Source organism: Magnolia sinica, chromosome 15 (assembly GCF_029962835.1).
Source record: "Magnolia sinica isolate HGM2019 chromosome 15, MsV1, whole genome shotgun sequence".
Classification (NCBI taxonomy): domain Eukaryota; kingdom Viridiplantae; phylum Streptophyta; class Magnoliopsida; order Magnoliales; family Magnoliaceae; genus Magnolia; species Magnolia sinica.
The window spans coordinates 24,716,817-24,741,676 of NC_080587.1; the positions used below are offsets into that span (position 1 = coordinate 24,716,817).

At 40.5% G+C, this 24,860-nt stretch overlaps 1 protein-coding gene across 5 annotated transcripts in view; it reads right to left on the bottom strand.

Moving 5' to 3' along the window:
* Window positions 1-14,502, bottom strand: part of LOC131226667 (probable calcium-transporting ATPase 9, plasma membrane-type) — a 79,196-nt gene extending 64,694 nt beyond the window's left edge. For 3 of the 5 annotated variants that reach the window (XM_058222285.1, XM_058222287.1, XM_058222288.1), the window contains exon 1: window positions 14,224-14,502. In XM_058222285.1, the coding sequence (XP_058078268.1) occupies window positions 14,224-14,397 (174 nt within the window). In that variant the 5' untranslated portion in view covers window positions 14,398-14,502. The remainder of the gene's footprint in view (window positions 1-14,223) is intronic. The other 2 variants (XM_058222283.1, XM_058222284.1) reach the window with 2 other exon arrangements.
* Between the last annotated feature and the right edge of the window lie 10,358 nt (window positions 14,503-24,860).

Consider the following 24,860-nt stretch of genomic DNA (forward strand, 5'->3'; position numbering starts at 1 on the left):
TTTTAATCAACAGGCAAAATCCAAAATGGATGTCATTCACTTGTACACATATATAACCATAATGTCATGTGTAACGTGTATCGATAGATGGCATGGATAAACACATGCATCAATGTGGGGCCCACATGTATATTGGATTTCAAAATCCACATGAATTCTACATTAGAGCGGATGCAATTCCATTCCAACTAATCCCTACCTTTCCCATCCTCTCCAAATGTTGGCATGGAATTGCACGGACCTAAGTACAATCCAATCCCACCTAATCCCATCTAATGCCATGCGCCAAACGCCCCCTATAATCAGGGGGCTGCTGATTTTTCCGATATGCCGACATGGTACGCTCCCAGCTCGAACTTTCTTTGAACGTGTCGGGCTATCGGACTGGGCCTATTCGATTGTGTACTATTTGCTTAGGAAAGCCCGCCCAAGGTCAAGTCCTCTTCGTCGCCTCCTTTTTCATTTTTTATTCTTTTCAGTAACTCCTTTCCAAAGATGTGGGCAACGACGCGGATTCGTACTGTACTAGCTAGGATGGACTCAGTCCACCGTAGCACATGAGCTTTTATCCATGTCGTTCATCCTTTTTCACAAATCATTTTTTATTGCCGCGGTGATGATGATACACATGTTTGAAATCATCAAGGGCGCACTGTAACGTTGACTTAAGATGTTTTTAACGGTGGGAGTTCAATCTCCTCCGTGTGGTACACTTGAAGACTTTGATCTACCTTATTTTTGGACTCGCACTAAAATAATTAAGCAAAATGCACGAGGGTGTGAATAAAACTCACGAGACCTTCATCGTGGAGCCTGCCTCGATATATGCATTATATATCAACACTGTCCGTCCATTTTCCTAGCTTAGTTTAGAACATGGCCCCAAAATTGAAGTGCATACAAATCCCAGGTGGACGATTAAATAAGAATTGAATTCCCACCGTTAAAAGTCTCTTGAAGGCTACAAAAGTCCTAGATTAAGCTAATATTTGTATTTTCCATTCATTCAGTACCCTATATGTTTTTATCAGTGATCCTGGGAAGTTTTTGTCAGTGAGCATTAAATGCTATTTCTTATGATGTGGTCCACACTTTGATTTTTATCCGTTTTACTTTTGGGACCATGGGCTCGACATATACTTATATATATATATATATATATATATATATATATATATATATATATGGAAATAGCTCTATGCTGGCTCTCACGGAAACTTCTCATGAGATCGAGCTGTATGGGCCTCACTATGATGCGCATTGAACATTTATCCCATCAGTCAGATGCACCATTTCTTGCTGGACCTCGGGCTTAAAAATCAAGAAAATCCATGACTTATGTGGGCCACACCACATACAAAAGTTGAGAGGAATTATCCTCCTATTAAAACATTTATAATTGTTTTTTGGGCCCACCTAGATGTGGTTCACAAATCCAGCCCATCCATTATGTGTGTCCCACTTGGATGAGTGGTCAGACCAAGTTTCAGATACATCCAAATTTCATATGGGGCTCACCAAATGCTTTTATATGTTTTAGTCATGTCTTCATAAGATTTTAGATGGTATGGCCCACTTGATTTCCATGTACGGCTGATTTTTGAGATATCCCATAATTTAAAGGGACCGCTCAGTGTTGATGTTCGACACACATCATGGTGTGGCCCACACAGCTCAACCTTACGTGAAGTTCCCATTAGCTCGACTGGCATATAACCATTTCCTATATATATATATATATATATATATATATATAGAGAGAGAGAGAGAGAGGTGGGCCACCGTCAGGGTCACAACAACGTGACTGCGATATATATATTGAGGTGGGCCACCGTCAGGGTCGCAACAACGTGACTGCCTGATCGCAGCTTATCCGCGTTCTGCGACGTCAGTCTCAATCGGCGTTGCTTCTCGGAAGGTTCCACGCGACAAGGTACAGCATTGTACGGAAGACGAAGGTTGGAAAGATCGGGTCTCGGTTATCTCTGTGCGTCCGTGGTACCATGTGTGAACGTGGTAGGAAACCGCACATCGGAAAGTGTGTAGAAATCATACACGTGGCATATGCTTATCTCAAATTATTGACGCGTAATGTTTTCCGCGGATTAAGTACCACCCCGACTATTCAGGCACAGACAAGGGCTCGAGGGGCACGGTGATGGATAGATTTTATCCACACCGTTCATTTATTTTACCATACCATTTTAGAATATAAGCCCTGGACAATGCCGGTGAGGTGACAATGGCAACCATGGTTGGAACCTTCCCAGGGCACAGCCTAATGTTCATTTGCCATCTAACCCGTTCACATGGACCAAGGGAAAACACAACTTCTATGGCTCCAACAAATTTTTAAGAGTAAACTTTTAATACTCAGTTCATGGTCTACTTAAAACTTAGATCTACTTTATATTTAGGCTTATATCTTAAAATGATATGAAAAATGATTGAACGGTATAGATAAAACTAGGGGTGTACACAACCGAGCTAGCTCAATTAGCTTGCTCGACTCGACTCAAAAAAGCTCGATTCGACTCGGTTCGAAGCTAAGTTCTATCCGAGTCGAGCTTATTTTTTGAGCTCGAGAATGAGTTCGAGCCGAGTTCGAGCAGGCCCTAGCTTAACTCGACTCAAATCGAATCCAGCTTGAATCGAACTCGGATCGAAATAGTTTGGTGACTCGGTTACTTTGCCATTGATGTTACTCACCAACCATTTGATAAAATGACTCAACCAAATGTGGTTGGTGGCAAGGAAGGTTTGGCTGGTGGTAAGGAAGGTTTGGCCGGTGGCAACCAAGGTATGTACATTAAACAAATACCTTTTTTTCTCTTTTTTTTTTTTATGGTACTTAGAAGATGTTTGATAAAACACTTGTAAAACCATATTGGAGATTTGTGCTGCGGAATCACACAGATCTAGATCTAGCATAGCAATCCAATAGCACCAAGCAATCACAAGAGAAACAAATATTTAACGTGGAAAAATCTTGCGGAAAAAAACCACGGCACAAAGCGACAGAATTCCACTGTAAAAGCATAAGTTACAAAGAGAGGGGACTTACCCGATTCAAACAACTTCGAATCTCACCCTTGGTACACCCTTTAGAAACCCTAAAACCCTTTTAGGAACCCTTGGAACCTCTTTAGAAAGCCTTAAAATTCCTTAGAAAAGCCCTAAGGGACCATTATTTATAGTTTAGGAAAAACTTCTTACACACTTTCTAAAAAATCGACTTAAATTTACGCAATCCGCACACTATTTGCGTAACCCTCGACTAGTCGAGCCAGGTCCTCGACCAATCAAAGGGCACCCTCGACCGGTCGAGCCTGACCCTCAATTAGTCGAGTGGCCCGAACACGTAAAAGAAAAAACACACTGGGCTTCGAGTCGAACCGTCCTCGACTGGTCGAGCAGCACCCTCAAGATCACATTGGCTAACTAGCGCCAATTACAGATCTAATAGACACCAGCTATATCGTCAGCGCGAATATCTCTGAGAAGCCGATCCCTTCTCTCTTATCATAACCCTTGGCTACCAACCTCGCTCTGTATATATGTTGTATCCTTCTGAAGATCTACCTGCATCCAACCGCTTCCCGGCCCACAGGAAGCTCCACCAGCTCCTATGTGTCGATCTGGTACAACGAGTCCATCACATCGCCCATAGTTACCTTCCACTTCTCAGCACTAGGCTCACCTAGAGCCGTCTGAATAGAAGACAAATCCCCTGCGATATTGGAGTCGTCCATATACCTCGCTGATATTTTGCGATTATGCTTTGTAATTCTTCTCACTGGTGGCTGCTCCACCTGCTCTGTATCTCTGTCCGCGCGTCTTAGCCTTCCTGCCCTGCTAGCTCATGTGGTCATGCCCAGCATGTTACACATGTGCAGAAGTAGAATTCGTTATAGTTATTATAGCTCTACATTTTGAAGTGCTCCCGATCTAACCTGTACATGTTACCAAGTCGTTGCGCTTTCATGATTACCCATGCCCCTTTAGATACCTTAAGAGCACCATCAATACATGTGAACTTGCAACTCATTGCCTCAGTACATCAAGAGAAATCAGATTCTTCTTCAAATAAGGAACGTGCCTGACATCAGTCAAGGTACGCTCCACCCTATCAACCATCTTGATGCGCACTGAACTAACAGCCACAGCATTACAGGCAAAGTCATTGCCCATAAACACTGGTCCACCATCGCACTCCCTGTAACTAGTGAAGCAACTCTGATGAGGAGTCATGTGAAAAGATACTCCTATGTTTAGTATCCACTTATCCTTATGATCATTGTATGGCGTCTGATCGTAGACACAGACAAAGCATCACCATCACCATCACATCCACTCAATCCATCTGACATGGCAGCATTGGCCTCCTTGTACGAAGCCTCAAAATTTTTTCTCTTAGATTTAAGATTTGTACAATCCTTCTTCACATGTCCTTCTATCCCACAGTTCCAGCACTTTACTTTTCCTTTGTCATTGTCCTTAGATTTGGATCTAGAACCTGAAGAACATGTACCTTGTCAAAATTCATACTCCTTGTAACCAGTGCATCAGAAGATATCTTCATGTTGACGTTAAGCTTTCTCATAGCTTTCCCTTGAAGGGCTAAGATAACGGTGTCGACACTCAGGGTTTTATTCGTGGAGTACATTGTGTCCTTGAATGACTCATAAGACGTCGGAAGAAAATTCAGCAACATACATGCTTGTTCCTCATCTTTCATCACTTCCTCCATATCCAGTAATTTGCAAGCCAATTTATTAAAGTTGTTGATGTGAGCCTCCACATCTCCACCCTTTGTCATCTTGAAGTTATACCACTGACACTTCAAGTGTAGTCGATTTTCAAAGGATTTTTTCACATAGACATCCTCTAACTCGCCCATAACTTAGCGACAATTTTCTCCCTCATGACATTGCAGAGAACATCATCCGTGAAACATAAACGGATCGATGATAAGGCCTTCTTCGCCAATCATCATCAATCATAGTAGACTTTCGATTATCAGGAACACCATCTTTGCCTTAATTAAGGAACTGATCATATTGATCTTCCATAACTCAAAATTATTTTTCTCTAAGTACTTCTCAATATCATATCTGGTGCTTCCCATTATTATTAATCCCTCGAATTCAGATCTGTGCCCCAACGATTGCTCTGATACCACTTGTTGGGGATTTGTGTTGCGAAATCACATAGATTTACATATAGGATAGCAATCCAATGGCACCAAGCAATCACAAGAGAAACAAATATTTAACATGGAAAACCCTTGCAGGAAAAAACCACGGCACAAAGCGACAGAATTCCACTATGAAAGCATAAATTACAAAGGGAGAGGACTTACCCGATTCGAACAACCTCGAATCTCACCATTGCCACACCCTTTAGAAACCCTAAAACTTTTTTAGGAACCCTTGGAAGCTCTTTAAAAAGCCTTAGAATTCCTTAGAAAAACCCTGGGGACCCCTATTTATAGCTTAAGAAACACCCCTTATGCACTTTCTAAAAAACCGACTCAAATTTACGCGGTCCGTGCAGAATCCACGCACTATCTGCATAACCCTCGACTAGTCAAGCCAAGTCCTCGACTGATCGAAGGGCACCCTCGACCGGTTGAGCCTGACCCTCGACTGGTCGAGCAGCCCACACCTAAAAGAAAAAACACACTGGACTTCAAATCGAGCTGTCCTCGACTGGTCGAGCAGCCCCCACGACTGGTTGAGCAACGTGGGAATTATAAATTTAAGACATCCGATTACAACAAACCATTGCCTATGTTTTACAAACAGTGGGATTTTGAAGTTGCAGTTCAGGTGTTTGTGGAAATGCCTCAATGACGAACTCGACTCAATCTTGGCTCGAACTCGGCCCGAGCTGTTGACCAAACCAAGCCGAGCTAACCAGTCAGGCTCGAGGACCAAGCCGAGCCGAGTTCGAGCTAAGGTCAGCTAGTGTTCGAGCCGAGTCGAGCTGAGGCCAACTCCTCAGCTCGACTCGATGTACACCCCTAGATAAAATGCATACATCATAATGGGGCTTAGAGGCCCTGCCATAACCAAAGTCCAGACAGGTAGGACACAATCCGCGTCCTGCAATGTGTCCCCACCGACACGAAGTTACGTGGACCTTAAGAAGTTTTTAATGGTGGGCTTTTAATGACCACTATTTCTTGTGGTGTGGTTCACCTTATATTTATATTTACTTCACTTTCAGGACCATACATTAAAATTAGTTGGCCAAACGGATGAAAAGAGTGGATATAAAATGCATACATCAAGGCGGCCCCACAATCAGGGTTGCAACCACCTGTCCCAAGCTAATCAATGAGCGGATTTAAGTGTTACACGGGTAACACCTTAGTGGGTGTTGATCTTATTGTGGGCCCATTTTAATGATGTGTCGTATATCCATACTATCCATCCATTTCTCAAGCTTTGTATCTCAAAAAGTATGCACATCCAAATCTTAAGTAAACCACGCCACAAGAAACAGTGGTGATTGAGTGCCTTACCATTAAAATTTCCAAAGGACCCATCATAAGGTTTCTGTGCTTTTTATTTGGAAGAAGTTCTAGACGAAAGATAAAAGGAAAATGCATATTTCAGTTTGATCCAAAACTTTTGTATCCCATGAAAAGTTTTTAATGGTTATTTATCAGTGCTTTTACTGATATGGTCCACTTGATATTTCGATCTTCTTAAGGTTTGGGACCGCGTCCCAAAACAAGATGGAAAAATAGATGGGTGATGTGAATATAATATAATATTTTATATATATATATATATATATATAAACATCAAAGTGGGCCCAACACGATTAGGGTAACAACCACTGACCGCCAATCTGCCCCCACCAATCTGCGTTGGGTCCAAATCTGTGTCGATTCTTAGGCTTATTTGAATTTTAAATTCAGTAGTAAATACCTTGTAAATGGGTAATAATTATTTCATCTGGTATTTACAGTACTATTCTCGATGCTTGATTTGACTGGCTGCTTTTTAAACTCAAAAATTAAGAAGGTTACAAAATATTTGTGAGTCCCACCATGATGCGTATTGCTTATCCACACCGTTCATCCATTATGCCAGCTGAATTTATGGCATGAGTCAAAAAATGAGGCATATCCAAAGCTCAAGTGGACCACGCCATGGGAAAAAGGAAAGGGAACACTTACCATTAAAAACCTCTTAAGGCTACTTTTTGTTTTGGTGTGGGCAACTTGAGTGTTAGATCTACCTCACTTTTCAAATCATATCTCAAAATATTGTGATAAAATGGATGGATGGAATGGATATATAATACACGTTACATTGGGGCCCACAAATTTAAAATAACTCTTTTGTACCAGTTTCCATACAGATATTCATTTGACTGTGAAGGGTGGTAAAAGGGTAATAATTACACATTTATCGAGATAATTGCACAGGCTTTTAGAAACCAAAAAGCTTAGAAGCTTCCACGTGAAAAAGGCCAGCTGAAGTACGGAGGAAGACAGAAGTTTGAAAAATCAAGCCTCTGATATCCATATACGACCTGTGACTTTGAAAGGAAGCCGCCCGTCGGAAGGAAGGCCACTAGAAATCATATGCGTTGCATTCAAATTATGAACGCGCATTGCACTGTAGGACGCGGATTCTTCTCGCCTGTCCCAAGACGGCATACACAAGGTAAGCGGATTCGCTGGAGTACGACGCACCACCAATCTGGTTGGTGTGTTGACGTCACAAAGTTACGTGGGTTCCATCACGAGGTATGTGTTATGTACAGACGGTCTGATCATTTGGCAAGCTAGCCGTAGCGTTTGAGCCGAAAAATAAGACAGATCCAAAGATTAAGTGGACCACACTACAAAACGCAGTGGGGATTGAACATCTACTGTTGAAATCCTTTTGGGTCACATAATATTAATATGATATTTGTTTTTCCTCTTCATCCAGGTTAGTGTGACCTTATGAGCAGATTCGATGGAAAATAAATGTCATGGTGAGCATTATAAATGTTATAGTAGTAATATTCACTGTCCCACTGCCATTTGTGGTGTGGTCCACTTAAGCTTTAGATATGACTCATTTTTGGGCTCATGCTCTAAAATAATCCATATCTACCGTTCAAACCTTCTCAGGGCTCATAAGGTCATAATGTTTATTTGCTATCCAACCTACTCATAAGGTCATATATACCTGAATGAATGGTAAACGCAAACTTCTATGTCCGATCCAAAACTAAAAAGGCCGCCGAGAAGCTTCCAACAGTAAGCTCTTCGTTCTCATTCTGTGATTCATTTTAGCTTAGATTTGTTTTATTTTTGAGCTTATACGTAAAATGATACCGTAAAATGGAAAGACGGTGTGGATAAAATCCATGCATAAGGTGGCCCCTCAGAGCCTCGGCCTGTTCCGAGCTGCTCAATCCGCATCTAGGAAGTTGCAGGACTCCCATCAATGTGTTTTATTTACTTTGTAGATCCATTTTAACCGACCATTTAAACCATGAGCCTAGAAAAAAGGCAGCTGAAAGCTTAAGTGGGCCATACTGCATGAAGCAACGGTGATAATGATGCAACTGTTCTTCTAAAAGGAAGCTCTCACAATTCCGTCTCCGTCTACCAGAGCTTCTGGAAAAAAAAAAAACAGTAGGCACACGACGTACAAAAAGCTCATGCCCTCTCTGTCTCTAAAGATGGGGTGTTCTAACCATACAATAGCTATAGCTATTGAGCCTGAAATTTTCTTGAGCACACCGAGATGTTTATTTGCCACCCAACCTATTCAGAGGATCGTCCACTTGCATGATGGGAAAATGGAAAATCAGCTTAATTATATATATATATAATAAAACTTTTGTAGATGTACGGTAGGCGTTCAATGTACACTGCTTTCTGTGGTGTGGTCCATTTGAGCCTTAAATTTGACTCCTATTTGGGCTCATGCCTTAAAATGATTTGGTAAATGGATGAACGGCGTGGATACAACACATAAGTCTTGGTGGGCCCCATAGAGCCCCTGAGGTAGGACGCAATCCCCATCCACAGTTCTGTAGGAAAGATACATGGATTGGGCCCACCGCGAAGTCGTGTGACATTTAGCTTCGCCAGCTCTTCGGATGTTTATAAACAACTCGAGTGTGCAACACGGCATAAACTTAGGGATGAAAACGCCAACTGTGCGGATATATCCTTAAATGGTTCGGATGAAATAAACGCTCCGGGAAGGTTTCAACGATGACCAATTCCATTCTCATGTTATGTGGGCCACCTGAACTTTGAATCTGCCTCATTTTTTAGCTCCTTCCCTACTGTGAGGATGCGAAACTGATGGACGGAGTGAATTTTTCATGGACATCGTAGTGGGGTTCAGACAACTTCCACCAACAGTAACTTCCTATTTGCGTGGCACATGCAATTTGCATTCGTCAAATTAGGGGGCCCTGTTTGATTTTTCAATTACGTGCTAAGTAACTCAGTATGCCTTTATCATACTGAATAAACTCTGTTAGGCCCACTTTGTATATATGTCATTTATCCATGCCGTCCATTCATTTTTCCTGCTTATTTTAGAGTTGAGCCCAAAATTAAAGCACATCCAAAGCTCAAGTGGACCACACCAAAGGAAACAGTGGGAATAATGATTTCTACAGTTGAAACCTTCCTAGGGACCACAGTGATGTTTATTCGTCATCAAACCTGTTCACAAGATCATACAAACATGGATGAAGGGAAAACACAAATATCAGCTTGATCCAAAACTTCTATGGCCCCAAGAATTTTCAATGGTAGACGATTCAATTCATGCAATTGCCTTTGGTGTGGTAAACTTAAACTTTGGATATGCTTCATTTTTCGCTCAAGCCCTAAAATTATCTGGTAAAATGGATGGACGGATTAGATAAAATACATAAATCACAATGGCCCCCACAGAGTTTACTAAGCAGGCAATCAGCTTCCCAGATTAAACCATCCAGACAGTGGGACCCACTTTAGATGATTTGTAAAATACCAACTACATCGAAATGATGCCTTAACTGATTTAGTGGTTGATAGTTAATGGGTAGTCAATGCGCCAAATGATCAACGTTTGGAGATCGAGGAATGGGCTTTGATAAGTCAGAGAGCAATCATTAAGTTAATATCAATTTAACTTTGTAAAATATATTCAGTGTGTTCCATGATTTGGATAGTTTAATTTGAATTAGATATGCCACGTATGCTCCTGGCTAGAATTACAATCCTAATATTATTAAACAACTCCTTTGGGAAAAACACTCTAGTAAGGGAAATCTCTGTTTGGTGGACCATGAAATTTTAATCAGAGGACGAGATTTCACAACTGATATTAGTCATCAATATGTATGTTCAACTAGAATGTCACATGTAAAGGGCATGTATGGATGGACGCCAAATAAAACACATGTATCAACATGAAGCCCATAGATATAGTGGATTTCAAATATTGAAGCATCCGCGGTTGAGATTGGATGATATAATATCTGGATTAATCTAATCCTTCATGTCGTTTTCAAATACTTATGGAATTTGCATGGAACAAGCCTAACGTAATACGTGGTTAAGAAAAAAATAGCCTAACAACTTGCATTCTATAAGATGAGAAGTCAAAGATTGGAATAGGCATGATCTTTTAAATTTGGAGGCTTTTGAAGACTGGACAGCTTAACCACTGGACCCACGTCAACACCACCAAAAAAATCCCTATTATTAGTCACTTATAAAAACTCACAGGTGACTAGAAGGTTATTGATGCAATTACCCATCAACTAATAGATAAGTACCACCCCCTTGTCATTTATACAAGAGATTCGACGAGTCAAAGAAGGTTGGTATCACTGTGAATATCACACAGTATGGAAATTTTTTATATCCGACTTTTCATAGTCCATATTATCTAGTGAGAAGCAGTCATGTATCAGCACTCGTGTCTGAACAACAGGAGGAAATATACTCACACCAAGAAGTAACCGCTAAGACTAGCGATCAACGATACACAGCCCGCCAAACACAAACTTACTCATAGTCGTAGGTATGTCTGTGACAAAAAAAAACGGGGGGGATATTGTCTGAATGACACATGACCGACGCACACAGAATACGTACAGCCTTAGCGTACGCAAGAAGTTTCCAAATACTTGCAAATGACGGATTCTTCGTAATTCATTTTACGCACATAATTATATAACCCAAATCAGAAACAGAACCACACATAAAGAAAAATTTCTTGAGATGACCAATAATTTCTTAATGGCGACAAGAAAATGGAAATGAATAACAGAAAGTTCATCCATAATTAGAAGCAGATCATACACGATGGCATCAGATAGAAAATATTCCGGATCCTACTAGGACACAGCCACTACGCGATCAAATATTTATAAGACAACTACTACACGGCCATTGTCTCTCCAAGCTTATAAAAGCAGCATTTAACGGAGAGTTTCAAATCCTCATCACACACAATTTTTCTACAACTCAACATTATTTATCTTTAGTTTAGCTTCTTAAGCTTATTCAGCATCACGTATCCTTAATTTAGATTCTTAGCTTAAACAATCCACTTTTGTTCAGCCACATTGCAATAAGTTTGGGCTCTTAGTTTAGCTTAAATTCGCTACTATCCGGTGCCATAGTTACAGTACACCCTACGAGTCAATTGAATATCCACGTTAACCATCGTTAGATCCCCGGTCATCGAGTTCTTACTTGACAGATCATTGGTCATTTCCTGTTGACTTCACACCACGACCGTTTGGTATTTTTGCCAACACAAGCAGCTATAGGTATTTATTTTATTTTCCACTTTTTTTATAGATTGTACCGCTCTTACATTCAAATCAATAAAATCAGTGATTAGTCTTATTTTTAATCTTATCTATCCATTATTAATTCACTAAAAAACTTGAGCCGCTATCACTATTAAAAGAAAAGTCTTTAACCCGGGTCAAAAAGATAACATTCTAAAGGATAACCCTTCCTTTTTTAAATCGTTTGATCATTGTAACAATAGGTAGTTAAATAGCCAGATCAACCTTCACAGTTTTCATCCTAATCTTGTTAGTTTAGCGCCTTCTCAGTTTTCTTCCTATTCTTGTTAGTTTAGCGCCTAGGGTCACAATCGTTCATCGCTTCGAGTCGAGTATGACTCTGGCAATTGGATGGCTCAGTCAATTTGATACAGCTCAACATGACAAACCAAATCACTTACCTTGTAAGGCATGATCTTTTTTTTAAAAAAAAGAAAAAAAAAAAAGAGAAGAAGTTGAGAGCAAGATTCGAATCACTTTCCTCTAAAGGCATGATTTTATTAGAATAAATAAGTTGAGAACAAGATTCGACCCCGGAACATCAACCAAGTTGGCCTATGACCTAAACCGGTGAAGTATACATAATGTAGTTGGTGAAATTCAGCACTGAGCCGGACTTAAAAAAGACTAATCGAGTCAACTCAATACGACTTGGCGTGACTCAAACGAATCACTCGGCCTTATTGGGAGCAAGGGAACTGTCGACCTTAATCTCACCAGAGGTTTATGGTATATGTGATGTTGTTGCATTGTGTTATGTTTTACACTACTTATACCAAATCTAACCATTTTAAATATCTATTAACAGTTTTAATATATATTTTCAATTTAAAATAATTAAACATGAAGCTGTCTTCGAGTTTCTGGGTTCTTGAAATATTGCTCTGGACCCACATGAGTTAATTAGAATTAACAACTTTTAATTAGATGAGCCAGACCTTGGGTGGGTCATGGCTCAAAAGATCACTCTATATTGCAGGCCATTAGATCTATTCGCCTGAGGGCATAAAGGAATCCTGGAATGCTCTGTTTTGTTGGCATTTTCGCCTGGGAATCTGCTCCAACACTAAAACACAAAAGCTTGTGGGGCCCACCATATAACATATAAATGTAATTCATTCCGTCCGTCAGGTTCTCCTCTCGGTTCTAGGCCAAAGGGACAAAAAGCCAGCGAGGTCCACAACTAATGTGGGCCACACCATAGGGGACAATGGGGATAAGATGCTAACCATAGGTTTGTGCGTGGGCCACTAGGATCTGCATCGTTCTTCCGTTAATCAGGTCTAACTCACTACGATGAAGTTAAAACACAAAAATCAGCCTCACCCAAATATCAGGTGGGCCACACCGTGAGAACTTAGCAGATTTTAGGAGCATTTTTACATTGTTTCAGTTGGTGTAGCCATAATAACTTTTACTATGGAGCTGACCTTTTGTATATTCGGCTATGAACGGAGTAGATTTACACATAAAAGATGGTGGCCCCCAACGAGGGCGATTTCAACAAAGGTGTCCGTCCATTTGTCATCCTTAACCTACAAGCACGATAGATTCTATCTCCCCACCTAGCTAACGTGCGCCTCATCTTCTTTTTGTTATTATTTTTGTCTCTGTTTCGAACGAAAGCAGAGTAGCTCAGAATAAGGAGTTCGTTTTGCCACAATCGAGAGTCAGGATCACAGCACGCATCGCTCTTTGGGGTTCACATACCCAGTGATTGGAACCGTTCATCTTCTCCGTGTAATCACGCTTCGAAAATGATCCTGACCTTTTGATTTTTGGAGTTGCATGTGAGCCATTGAAAATGATCATTCGTTCAGTACAAGTTTCTTTGCTTAGCATCCATAACATGGACGGTTCATGTCATCAAACCATCTCTCCCAGGCCCCAGCGGCCCCATGGTTATTGCTAACATGCACCATGACGGACAAATTGCAGCTCAAAACTAAGGCTTCTCTCTCGTCAGCGAGAGATGCGAAGACCAAACGGTTAAAAGAAGAAAAGGCTAACCGCTCTCCTCTCTCTCGCGAGAAAATGATATCTCGACATTTTTTGTATTTTATCGCGATAATTAAAATCTCGTATCGCCAAACCAAAAAAAGAAACGCTCCTTCCTAATTCCCTATATCGAAACGTTTTGTAATCAAATCCCCTGAGAAAATCCTTTAAAAAAATGTAAATCTCTTCATCCCACAGTGCATTTTCAGATCGATCGAGATGAGGGAATTCAAAAAAAAAAAAAAAAAGAGCACCAAAACGATCGATTGACGCGTTCTGGTATCCGATTTCAGCATTTCGGAGAGCGGATTCATGCCAAAAACCAAACAAAAAGCTCCCACGAAATTCAAAATCCATGGAAATTAGAGTAAATGGGAGAGAGAAAGAGAGAGGAACCTGGATTTTCTTCTTCTTGGCTTCGCCTTCTGATCTCTTGGAGAGGTCTGCGGTCATACGAAACCTTCGCTTGTGATTTTTCACAATTGAAACGGCAGATCTCCATCGCCTGAGAGCTTCTTGGGAGGAATTCTTGGGTTGAAGGTCGAAATTCTCTTTGAGGTATCTCTCCATCTCTCTTCTCTGTCAATCTCAAAAGTGAAGGTAAATCAATGTTTATTCCTTAAAGATCGGCGGGAAAGATGGCGCCATTTTCCATCCATTTATGGAATGTAAATGCCGGAGCGCACCTGACTGCCACCAGGAACCAACTACGTAGGTGAGGAAATCGGATTGCGTACTAAGTTACTCAGTACGCTTTTATCGTACTGAGTAAACTCAGTTGGGCCCACTGTGAAAGTATGTGGTTTATCCACACCGTCCATCCATTTTTCCTGCTAATTTTAAGGGTTGATCCCAAATTTGAATTAAATCCAGAGCTCAAATGGACCATGCCACAGGAAACAGTTGTGATTCGGTCACCACCATTGAAACATTTTTAAGGGCACAAAAGTTTCTTATCATGCTATTTTTTTCGTGTTTTCACTTCATCCAAGTGGGAATGACCTTATAAACCGTTTGGATGGCATATAAAAATCAAGGTGGAGCCCAGAAAGGTTTCAACGGTAGAAAACTATTTCCCCAGTTTTCCCTCTCGTATGGCCTACTTGAGTTTTGAATCCACATCATTTTTAGTTGTATGTCGTAAAATGATCTCAGAAAACGGATGAACGGAGTGGATAAAATAAATAAATAACGGTGTATCCCACAGAGTTTACTCGGTACGCCAAGGGCACTGAGTTACTCAGTACGCAATCTGGTTCCGGTGGTGAGACCTAACAGTAGGGCCCACTTTGATGCATGCATTGTATATCCACACCGTTCATCTGTTTTACAGAGTATATTATCCTATGTCCTCAGAAATAAACTGGATTTAAATTTCAGGCGGACCACATCACAGAAAACAATGGTTATTTATCATTAAAAATCTTTTTATGGGCCAAAAGAGTTTTAGATCAAGCTGATATTTGTTTTTTTACTTTTCATCTTTGTCACCTCGTCAACAGATTAAATTTAAATAAACATTATGGTGGAAGCTGGGAAGTTTTTAATAGCGAGCGTTCAATGACCACTGTTTTGGTGGTGTGGTCCACTTGAAATTTGTTTCTGTTTCATTTTTTGGTATCTTTACTAAAATAAGCTGTAAAAAAAGATGGACGGCATAGATATATGGTCAGGATCTCACCCACATCACCTGTTCCCTTGGGGGTGCTCGTAAATGGGTCGGATTGGGGCTCAGCCCACTACTTTTCAAGCCTGTCTCAGATTGTAAAAACATAGTCCCGGGTCCGGACCAGGCGAAAAGAGGTATAAGTCCCAGTCCATCTGAAATGTTTATGCCAGACTCAGTTTCAGCCAGAGCCAACTGTTTCTTAGAACAGGGAGACCGTTTAAGGTTTGGTATTTACAAGGCTCATTCAGATCACAACAAAAATCCAACGGTGTAGCTGGAAGTGATGATTGGAAGAATCTCTCATAAAAGAGAAAGTATAAATAACCACTAATGGAACTATGTGTACACGGTAGCAATGATGCAGGACAAGAAAATTAAACATGATATGCGAGATTTTATGCTTAAGATCACATTAGTTTAGAAACCATTATACAAATTCCATATCACAAATGAAAGTCTGAACATTTAATTAAGAAGAATCTATGCAGGTCTAGGCCTATACATGATAGGGCTGGATTAATAAAAATTATGAACCAAATGATACTAAAAAATAATAAATAATCATCGACACATGCATAGTGATCAGTCCCTAATTCAAGGGATTCACCAATTTCAAATCAAGGAACCCTAGGATGAGAAAAAGGGCATAAAATTGGAGATTTGAGTAATTTAGGGTTAGGTCTAGGGATTTTGGATAAAAGTAGAGTGAAAGAGAGGAGAGAGACGAACCAGAGAAGTACTGCACGCGTGGACAACAACAATGGCCCAGACACACATGTGTGTGATCTCGGCCGCACGTGTGTGGGGCCCACTATTCAGAAAAAGGCTACCTTGGCTTTGATCGGCCAGTAATGGACTCTAAAACTCTCAAATCTCAGCTCGATCCGATGTATGATTTGTGCGTGGTGCTCCGTCGAAGTTTTATCCCTCCTGTAGGGCCAGATTCTGAAATTCTGCTGTGGGGAAGAAAATTGCTATAATAGATGATTGATTCGAAGTATATATGATTAGGTGAGATGAGAAGAAGGGATGGCAGAAGATGGGTAGTAGAGATGGCGATGGATGGAGGCGAATCGGGATAGATGTGGCTTCGCACTATGGTAGTTAACCCTTCGAGGAAGGGAGGGCTTCGCACCCAATTAGGCTTTACAACTCAGAGAGTAGAAAAACACATAATTATTATTAATCTTCAATGCATGAAAAAAGTTATAAGGGGTGCTTATTTATAAGAAAATCCTATACCTCAAAACTCGCGGCATGTGCGCAACCTGTTACTCGGCGATGAAGTAAACTAAAATAAAAACTAATCAAATAAATTTAAAGCGTCCATGATGTTATAAATAACATTAATAAGCAAAACCTAAAATATGAAATCAATCTGACTAGTGGACCACGATCATGAGATCTCTTGATAGGCTTTTCTTGACTAACGAGCCCACTATTTTGAATCAAAACTTCGTCTTCTAGCTAGGAGGCCCTCCCTGGACATCGTCATAGATCCAGATCGACGGTGGGGCCCTCCTTCTTCTGGCGTACGAGCGTAGGGAGGGTGGTGTGCGTGCACGTGTGGACGACGTGCGCGAGATGTCCCCATCAATTCTCCCTGGCTACGAAGATTTCACCACTGACGAAATAAAACTCCTTAACCACTTCAAGATGTAAGGATCAAATCTTTGAAGCTCCTCCTCAGCGAGCCATGTATTGGTTGAAGCTGGACGTGACTTCCACTTAACCAGGTACTTTTGAAATCAGTCGTCCGACATTAAAAGTATCTGATGGTCATGATATCCTCTATTTCATATCTAGGTGTGTGAATGTTAGGTATAGGAGGCAGAGGCTGAGAAGAAATGTCAGGAATAATAGGTATGGGAGGTAGAGGCTGAAAAATGGGTCGAGACGGGTAGGTATGTGTAGACACTGAAAATCGGCGTCCACGCTGATTTTATATTTGTGATGTGATTAGGGGGGTAATAGGCTGATTATGGATGTTGGAGTCGCCATTAGCCGAAAAATCTCAAAATCCCGCGATCGGCTAGAACCACGAAATTCGTAAGGGGAGGGAAATCCGAAGACTTCCTTACCTTAAATTGAGTCCTGGTTTGCGATCCGGGATTCCGGGTAAGGGACCTCAGTTACAAAGAGGAAAGGTGTTAGGCACCCTCTCTGCCCGTACGAACGTACGGTCTCTACTTTGTGTGGTAAAATAATCTCAAGGGATGGATGATGTGGTCGGGATAAGACTAGGCACACACGTGAATTTCTGATGTGATAAGATTCGAGATTTCGGCAAGCCACAGAGCATACGTCCAACGGCTTGTCTAGAAGGCGGATGTGATGATACTTATGCAAAGACTAAAAAAATGGACTAAATCACTAGGAATTTCTGACGTGACAGAATCCGATGTACTGCAAACCACAGAGCATACGTTCAGTAGAGATCTAGAGAAGCAGGGGGGTTGAGAAGGGAGTATATGTCATGATGAATGTTTGTATGTAAATGGATTCTTGGCTTGATCTTGAGTAGGCTAGGATGTGGGTTGAACCATGATTAACTGGGCTAGGCTGAGAGGTTAGGAAGGCAATGAGTGGGCTAAGAAGATAGCTGAAAAATCTGGACTTGAAGGCTTGGGAGCATCTCCTCACCCTCACTCTCTTCCTCTCTCTCTCCCTCTCACTCTCCTTCTCACTTAAGCTTGGAAGTGAAGAGTTGTTGATGAAAATGTGAAGAGGAGAAGGCTATTCATAGCCTTCTCTAATGGCATTGCTATAATTGCTAAGTTTGAGAGGGTTAAAAGCTGAGGTGGCAAGTGGTGGTTGGTGGAGAGGAGAGAGATGCCACATGGCACACTCTCATTGGCTTGTAGGGCTGGTAAATTGGTAAATAGTGAATGTAGGGGGGTAATTTTGAAGGAAAGTTGACTTTTGGATGCTGGGACAACTATCCACATGCGGGCCGTGAGCGACGGTAATCGGAGTGCCGCAGGAGGTAGTCAGACTACCGCCCGGGCCTGGTTCGGGCCCGATTCGCACGTGTGGGCTCCGTGTGGCACTCTGGATCATCCGGTGGTCTCCGTTTTGGGTTTCTGGGACTTAAAGTTGTGGATTTGGGTATGGATAGAGGGTTCTGGCCAGGGTATAGGGTATAGGTGAGGCTGTGTGTATCTTAAACGACTTGGATCACAGTTTCGGGTTGTGACTAGGGAGTTTTGGAGATTTTGGACTAGGGTTTGCGGTTAAGGTTTGGGCTAGGACTGGGATTAGGGTTAGGTCTAGGATCATGGTTCCCGTGTTATCTTAGCTTTCTCAAGATACTAGCCCGGATGGGGTGTCTACAGTATGGGATATAGAGACTTAGAAAATAGATCGGGAAGGGTAGGTATGGGAGGTAAAGACTGAAAAAATGGGTCGGAAAGGGGCCATGATTCAAGGGATAAATATAAAAAATCAGAATGGGTGGGGGAAAGGCTAGACAAAGTATTAGTGGTCTCCTGAAAAGTAACTAGATCCTCTACATCGAATGTAAAACTAATTCCCATGGAAGGTGGAGGATCTACCCCATATACATTGAGACTGCTTTATTTTATAATTTTAAAAGATCCAGCGCTACACGCGTGTAACTTACGAATGACCCCTGGAGGATACCGCTCGGGTCAGATGCGGACCATCACAGAGTCCCCAATATTGAATTCTTTGAAACATTTATATTGGTTTGCAGAAAATTTGTAATGTTCATTACTAGTAGTGATCTTCTGCCTGATTTCTTGATGCCATGAATGAATGTGATGCGCAAAAGACTCTGTAGGCTCTAACGCCCTGTGGGACAGTGACATAGGGACAAGATCAATACGCTTCTCAGGTTTATAAACAGTAATGACTTCATAGGGACTGAAACCTGTGGACCTATCGACAAAACTATTAAACGTAAACTCGGCTATACGTATTACGGTGTCCCAGGTTCTGGTGTGCTTTATATCCCTCTTAGAGAGAGACTCGTCCGGTAAATCATCGGGAAAGACATCATGTAACTCATCCATTATTAGAATGACATCGGTGGGTAAATCTACATTAGCCTCTGGTGCACTCTCTCCAGCCACAAGGCCGCACATATTGTACCCCTCAAAATAGTGGTCTTGATGTCTCTCATGGGGTGGGTGCACGGGTGCACACCCATAATTGATTCTTTGACCAACTCCATTTATTTGTTTATCTTTCAGGTCACTTACCTAAGATTGGACATCTACCCCAATGCGCGGGTTTTGTCTTGGCGATGGTCTTTAGTCAAGTAATGCATGCATCAAGCTGTTCAAAGCATTGGTCCATTTTCAAGCGCTTAATCATAAACTCCAATTTTTGGGACAACTTGTTTAGTGACTCTTGCAATTGTTCTATATTTAGTATAGGGTGCCAACCAAAATTCAGCAATATAGTTATCAAAATATAAGATTTAAAAAAAAAATTTATATAAGAAATAACCTTGTTTTTAAAAACAAAAAAGGAAAGTTTTTTTAAACAAGTTAGGAAAGTTTTTTTTAAGAAGTTAGGAAAGTACCTAAAAAAAAAAAAAAAAAGCAACCTAGTTTCTAAAAATGAAAAAGGAAAGTTTCTTAAAAAAAACAAATGAGGAAAGTTTCTAAAAAAAACAAATTAGGAATTTTTTTTTTTTAAAAAAAAGAAAAGTTTCTAAAAAAAAAACAACCTAGCTTCTAAAGAAAAAGAAAAATGAAAGTTTCTAAAAATAGAAAGTAAGTTAGTTTCTAAAAAAGAAAAAAGGAAAGTAAACTAGTTTATAAAAAAGAAAAATGAAAGGAAATTAGTTTCTAAAAACAGATTAAGAAAGTTTATAAAAAATTAGTTTCTAAAAAAAACATAAAAGGAAAGTTTTTAAACCTAGAAATAGAAAACTAAGTTCTAAAATAATTCAAATAAGGGGATAACAGAAAATTTTAGCAGCTTATGTCAGGGTTTATGGACCACTAAACAGCCATATATTATAAGAATTAATGCGTAGTGGATATAAACAACCAAACCCTAAACATGTAATGAATTCCCCTACAAGAACTCTATGCTTTGATACCAAATTTGATGCAGGACATGAAAATTAAATATGATATGCGAGATTTCCGGCTTAAGATCACGTTAGTTCAGAAACAATTGCACAAATTCCATATCCAACATGAAAGTCTGAACATTCAATTAAGGGGAATCTATGCGGGTCCAGGCCTACACATCCTAGGGCTGGATCAATAAAAAGTATGAACCAAACGATACTAAAAAAAAGGAAATAATCATTCACACATGCATAGTAATCAGTCCATAATCCAAGGATTCACCAATTTCAAATCAAGGAACCCTAGGGTGAGAAAATGGGCATAAAATTGGAGATTTGAGTAATTTAGGGTTAAGTTTAGGGATTTTGGGTGAAAGCGGAGTGAAAGAGATGAGAGAGACAAACCAGAGAGTATTGCACGCGGGGACAACAATAATGGTCCAGACGCACATGCATGTGATCTCGGCCGCATGTGTGTGGGGCCCACTATTCAGAAAAAGGCCACCTTGGCCTTGATCGGCCAGTGATGGACTCCAAAACTCTCAAATCTCAGCTCGATCCAATGTACGGTTTGTGCGTGGTGCTCCGCCGAAGTCTCAGCCCTCCTGTAGAGTCATATTCTGAAATTCTGTTGTGGGGAAGAGAATTGCTGCAATAGATGATTGATTCAAAATGTAGATGATTAGGTGAGATAAGAAGAAGGGATGGTAGAAGATGGTAGTAGAGATAACGATGGATGTGGGCGAATCGGGATAGATGTGGCTTCGCACCACGGTAGTTAACCTTTCGATGAAAGGAGGGCTTCGCACCCAATTGGGCTTTACAACTCAGAAGTAGGAAAACGCAGAATTTTTATTAATCTTCAATGCATGAAAAAAGTTACAATGGGTGCTTATTTATAAGAAAACCCTATACTCAAAAACTCACGGCATGTGCGCAATCTATTATTTGGCGATGAAGTAAACTAAAATAAAAACTAATCAAAAAAATCTAGAGCGTCCATAATATTCTAAATAACATTAATAAGCAAAACTTAAAATATGAAATCAATCTGACTAGTGGGTCACGATCATGAGATCTCATGGTGAGCTTTTCTTGACTAACGTGCCCACTCTTTTGAATCAAAACTTCGTCTTCTAGTTAGGAGGTCCTCTCTGGACGTCGTCATCGATCCAAATCAACAGTGGGGCCCTCCTTCTTCTGGCGTACGAGCGTAGGGGGGTGGTGTGCGTGCACGTGTGGCGACATGTGCGAAATGTCCCCATCAAGCAAACAAAATGTAAAGAAATTTTCCAGATTAGAAAGGAAATAACTTACTTAGACCACTACATTGGTCTACTTGTTAAAGACTTGGTGGCTAAGGTTCGTATTGAACCTTGTTGAATTGATCAGAGAGCACTTAAGCTGTTCTTATTAGGTCATATAAGATAGTGGTTTGAGTGGTTGGTGATGGTTTAATGAACCACTTAGGCATTGTTTATATAAGCTAGAATTGTTGGACATTTTGGTCCAGTGTCATAACTTCATGTGATCATTTATGGCTGTTGGTGAGAAACTAGCCGTTATTTGGCAGTTTCTGATCATTTTGCATGTGGGAGAACTAGTTACATGCTAACCGTGTAGACTCAGTGGCTAGCCATTTATAAAGGTTAGGCTAGGTTCTACATAGTCTGATTTAATAGTACATAGGTAGTTACACCATCTATTAAACAGCTAGTTCTAGACTCTATATAAGACCAATCTACGACACAATGCACACATGCGAAATGCAAAGTGCACCACTAACGCCTTTAAAGCTACCAAAGACTGTGCATGTGCCCATCTCAGTACTCCATGGATCCACGAAGCAAATAATAAAGTTCTCTGCACCCTCTATATAAACACAAGATTTTTTTTTCTCCTTTTTCACATGGGAATATTCCCAAAAACACACAAAAAAACCAAGTTTGAAGAAACACTTTTAAATACTTTTTAATCAAATATTTTTCACAACACCTCGTAATCTCCTCTCAACGGTGTGGGGGTAGGAGCTTGGAAGGTGGAAGCCGTGGTTTAGAGGTTAGTAGATGCGGGGCATTGGTTGACAGGTGAGGGAAAGATCAGAGAAGTAATGCAGAGCGGATGAGGTGTTAGCCAGGTAGCTCATTAATGGGTGTTTCTCTGACCGTGGGTCCCACCTTGATGTATGTGCTGTATATCAATGCTGCCCAACAGTTTTTCCAATTCATTTCAAGGCATGGTGCCAAAAATGAACTAAATCCAAATCTTAAATGGACCACATCATTAAAAACTTCTTAAAGCCCAAAGTAATGTTTATTTGTCATCTTACATAAGGTCGGACTTGGATGAAGGGAAAACACAAATGTCAGCTTGATCCAGAACTCTTATGGCCCCAAGAAGTTTTTAATGATGGGCATTCAATCCCAACCGTGTGGTCCACTCCAAATATTTGGATCTGGCTCATTTTTAGGATCATGCCCTAAAAATGAGTTGTAAAAACTGATTGCTAGTGTGGATAAACAACAGATATATCATGGTGAACCTCATGGTCAGGGAAACACCCGTTAAAGTGTTATCATTGTAATGTTTATATAAACTCTCACACGTACCCTTGTGGTGGTTGGAAATAATGTACACCGCAGGACTCACCTTTCAAACTGTTTGTTCTTTTGTGGCCTATCTTAATCATTTATATGCCAGACTTTTGGGCCATGACTACATTTTGGTATGGCATTCAACGATTGGAGTGGATTTCATATAAGGCCGTGTAAAAATCAAAGGTGGACGTCTTTCTTCTAACTATTTTCTTGAGCAGGGTCCACATGAATCACGAGTCAGCCAGATTTTTTGCCCTTAAACTTAAATTAGAGTATACATCTAAAATTAGAGTAGGCCCAAAAATATATTAAAGGCGGGAGTCATGTGAGTGCCGTGGAAATCCCTACCATTGTTGTATTTTACCCAGCGAGAGAGGCAGCCCTTGATTTTTTATGGTGCCCCACCTTAATGTGTATTTGAAATCCACTCCGACTATTAGATGTGTGATCCCACATTATGCTTAGGGCCAAAAAAACAGGCCAACATATGATTCATGTGGGCCATGTGAAAAGAAAACAATTCAACGAGAGAGACATCCACCCTTGATTTTATGTGGCCCACTACGATGATTATATGAAATCCAATCCAACATTAGATGGCACACCAAAAACATTTTAGAAGATTAGCATTGCCTTTACATAATTTCCAATGTTTTTCTCCACCTTAATCATCGGATGGGCCTTATATATGGGAATGGATCTGAAATAGGGTGATGCGTCTAATAATTATTATGAATTTCACATAAACATTATAGCGGATCGAAATAGGGTGATGCATCTAATAATTATTATGAATTTCACATAAACATTGTAGCGGAGCCCACCCTAGCCTGAAATTCCTTACCATTGTAAGCTTAATGGACCATGGGCTTTTGTTCACGGGCTTGCCTGTACTGATTGAGAGGCCGGCTTGAATTTTAAGCCCGATCCTAGCCCTTGGACTTAATACTCCAGCCCAAGTCTAACCTGAGGAGGGCCGGGCCCAACAGCCCGCAAGCTAACCCGGCCTGTCGACGGCCCTATATATAAACATGGCTGCTTACGACTCTTGATGTACTGCCAATTTGAAATGGTGCGTGTGGCATATATCCTTTCACTTTCAGTACAAAAAGATCATATTAGTTGAACTACCCTTCTCATGGCAGTTGTTTGTTGAAATAAGGCTATTGAATATTTCTCATTCTAACCATTTATTGTTGAATATACTTAATTTTTAGTTTGCAATTTATTTAAAATGAATAATTTGGACAGTTTAATCTGACCTGTATGCCATCTGCGCAATATATTACTAATTTCTAAGTGATTGTGTATCATTCAGAACGATCGGCATTTAATTCGTGGACAGTTCTTTGTTAAAACAAGGCCATTGGATATTTCTCATTTTAACCGTCCAATAAATGTCCACCAATTTAGCAGTCAGTTAGAAATGCTTCAAAAAACAGCACTTATAATTTGGGCTATTTAATTTAACTTGTATTCCATATATATATATATATATATATATATATATATATATATATATATAACTAATTTATGAGTGATTGTGTATCATTCATCACCATTTTTTTTTTATTTTTTTCTCTCAGTGGATTATTGCATGCGCAACACAAATGGAGAGGAGAGAAGGGAAATGGTGAGAGCATTCTTTCAAAAGCAGGTAAAAATAGAGCTCCATGGGGCACACAGCAATTAATTTCTCAGTGATATCCACTCCATCCAA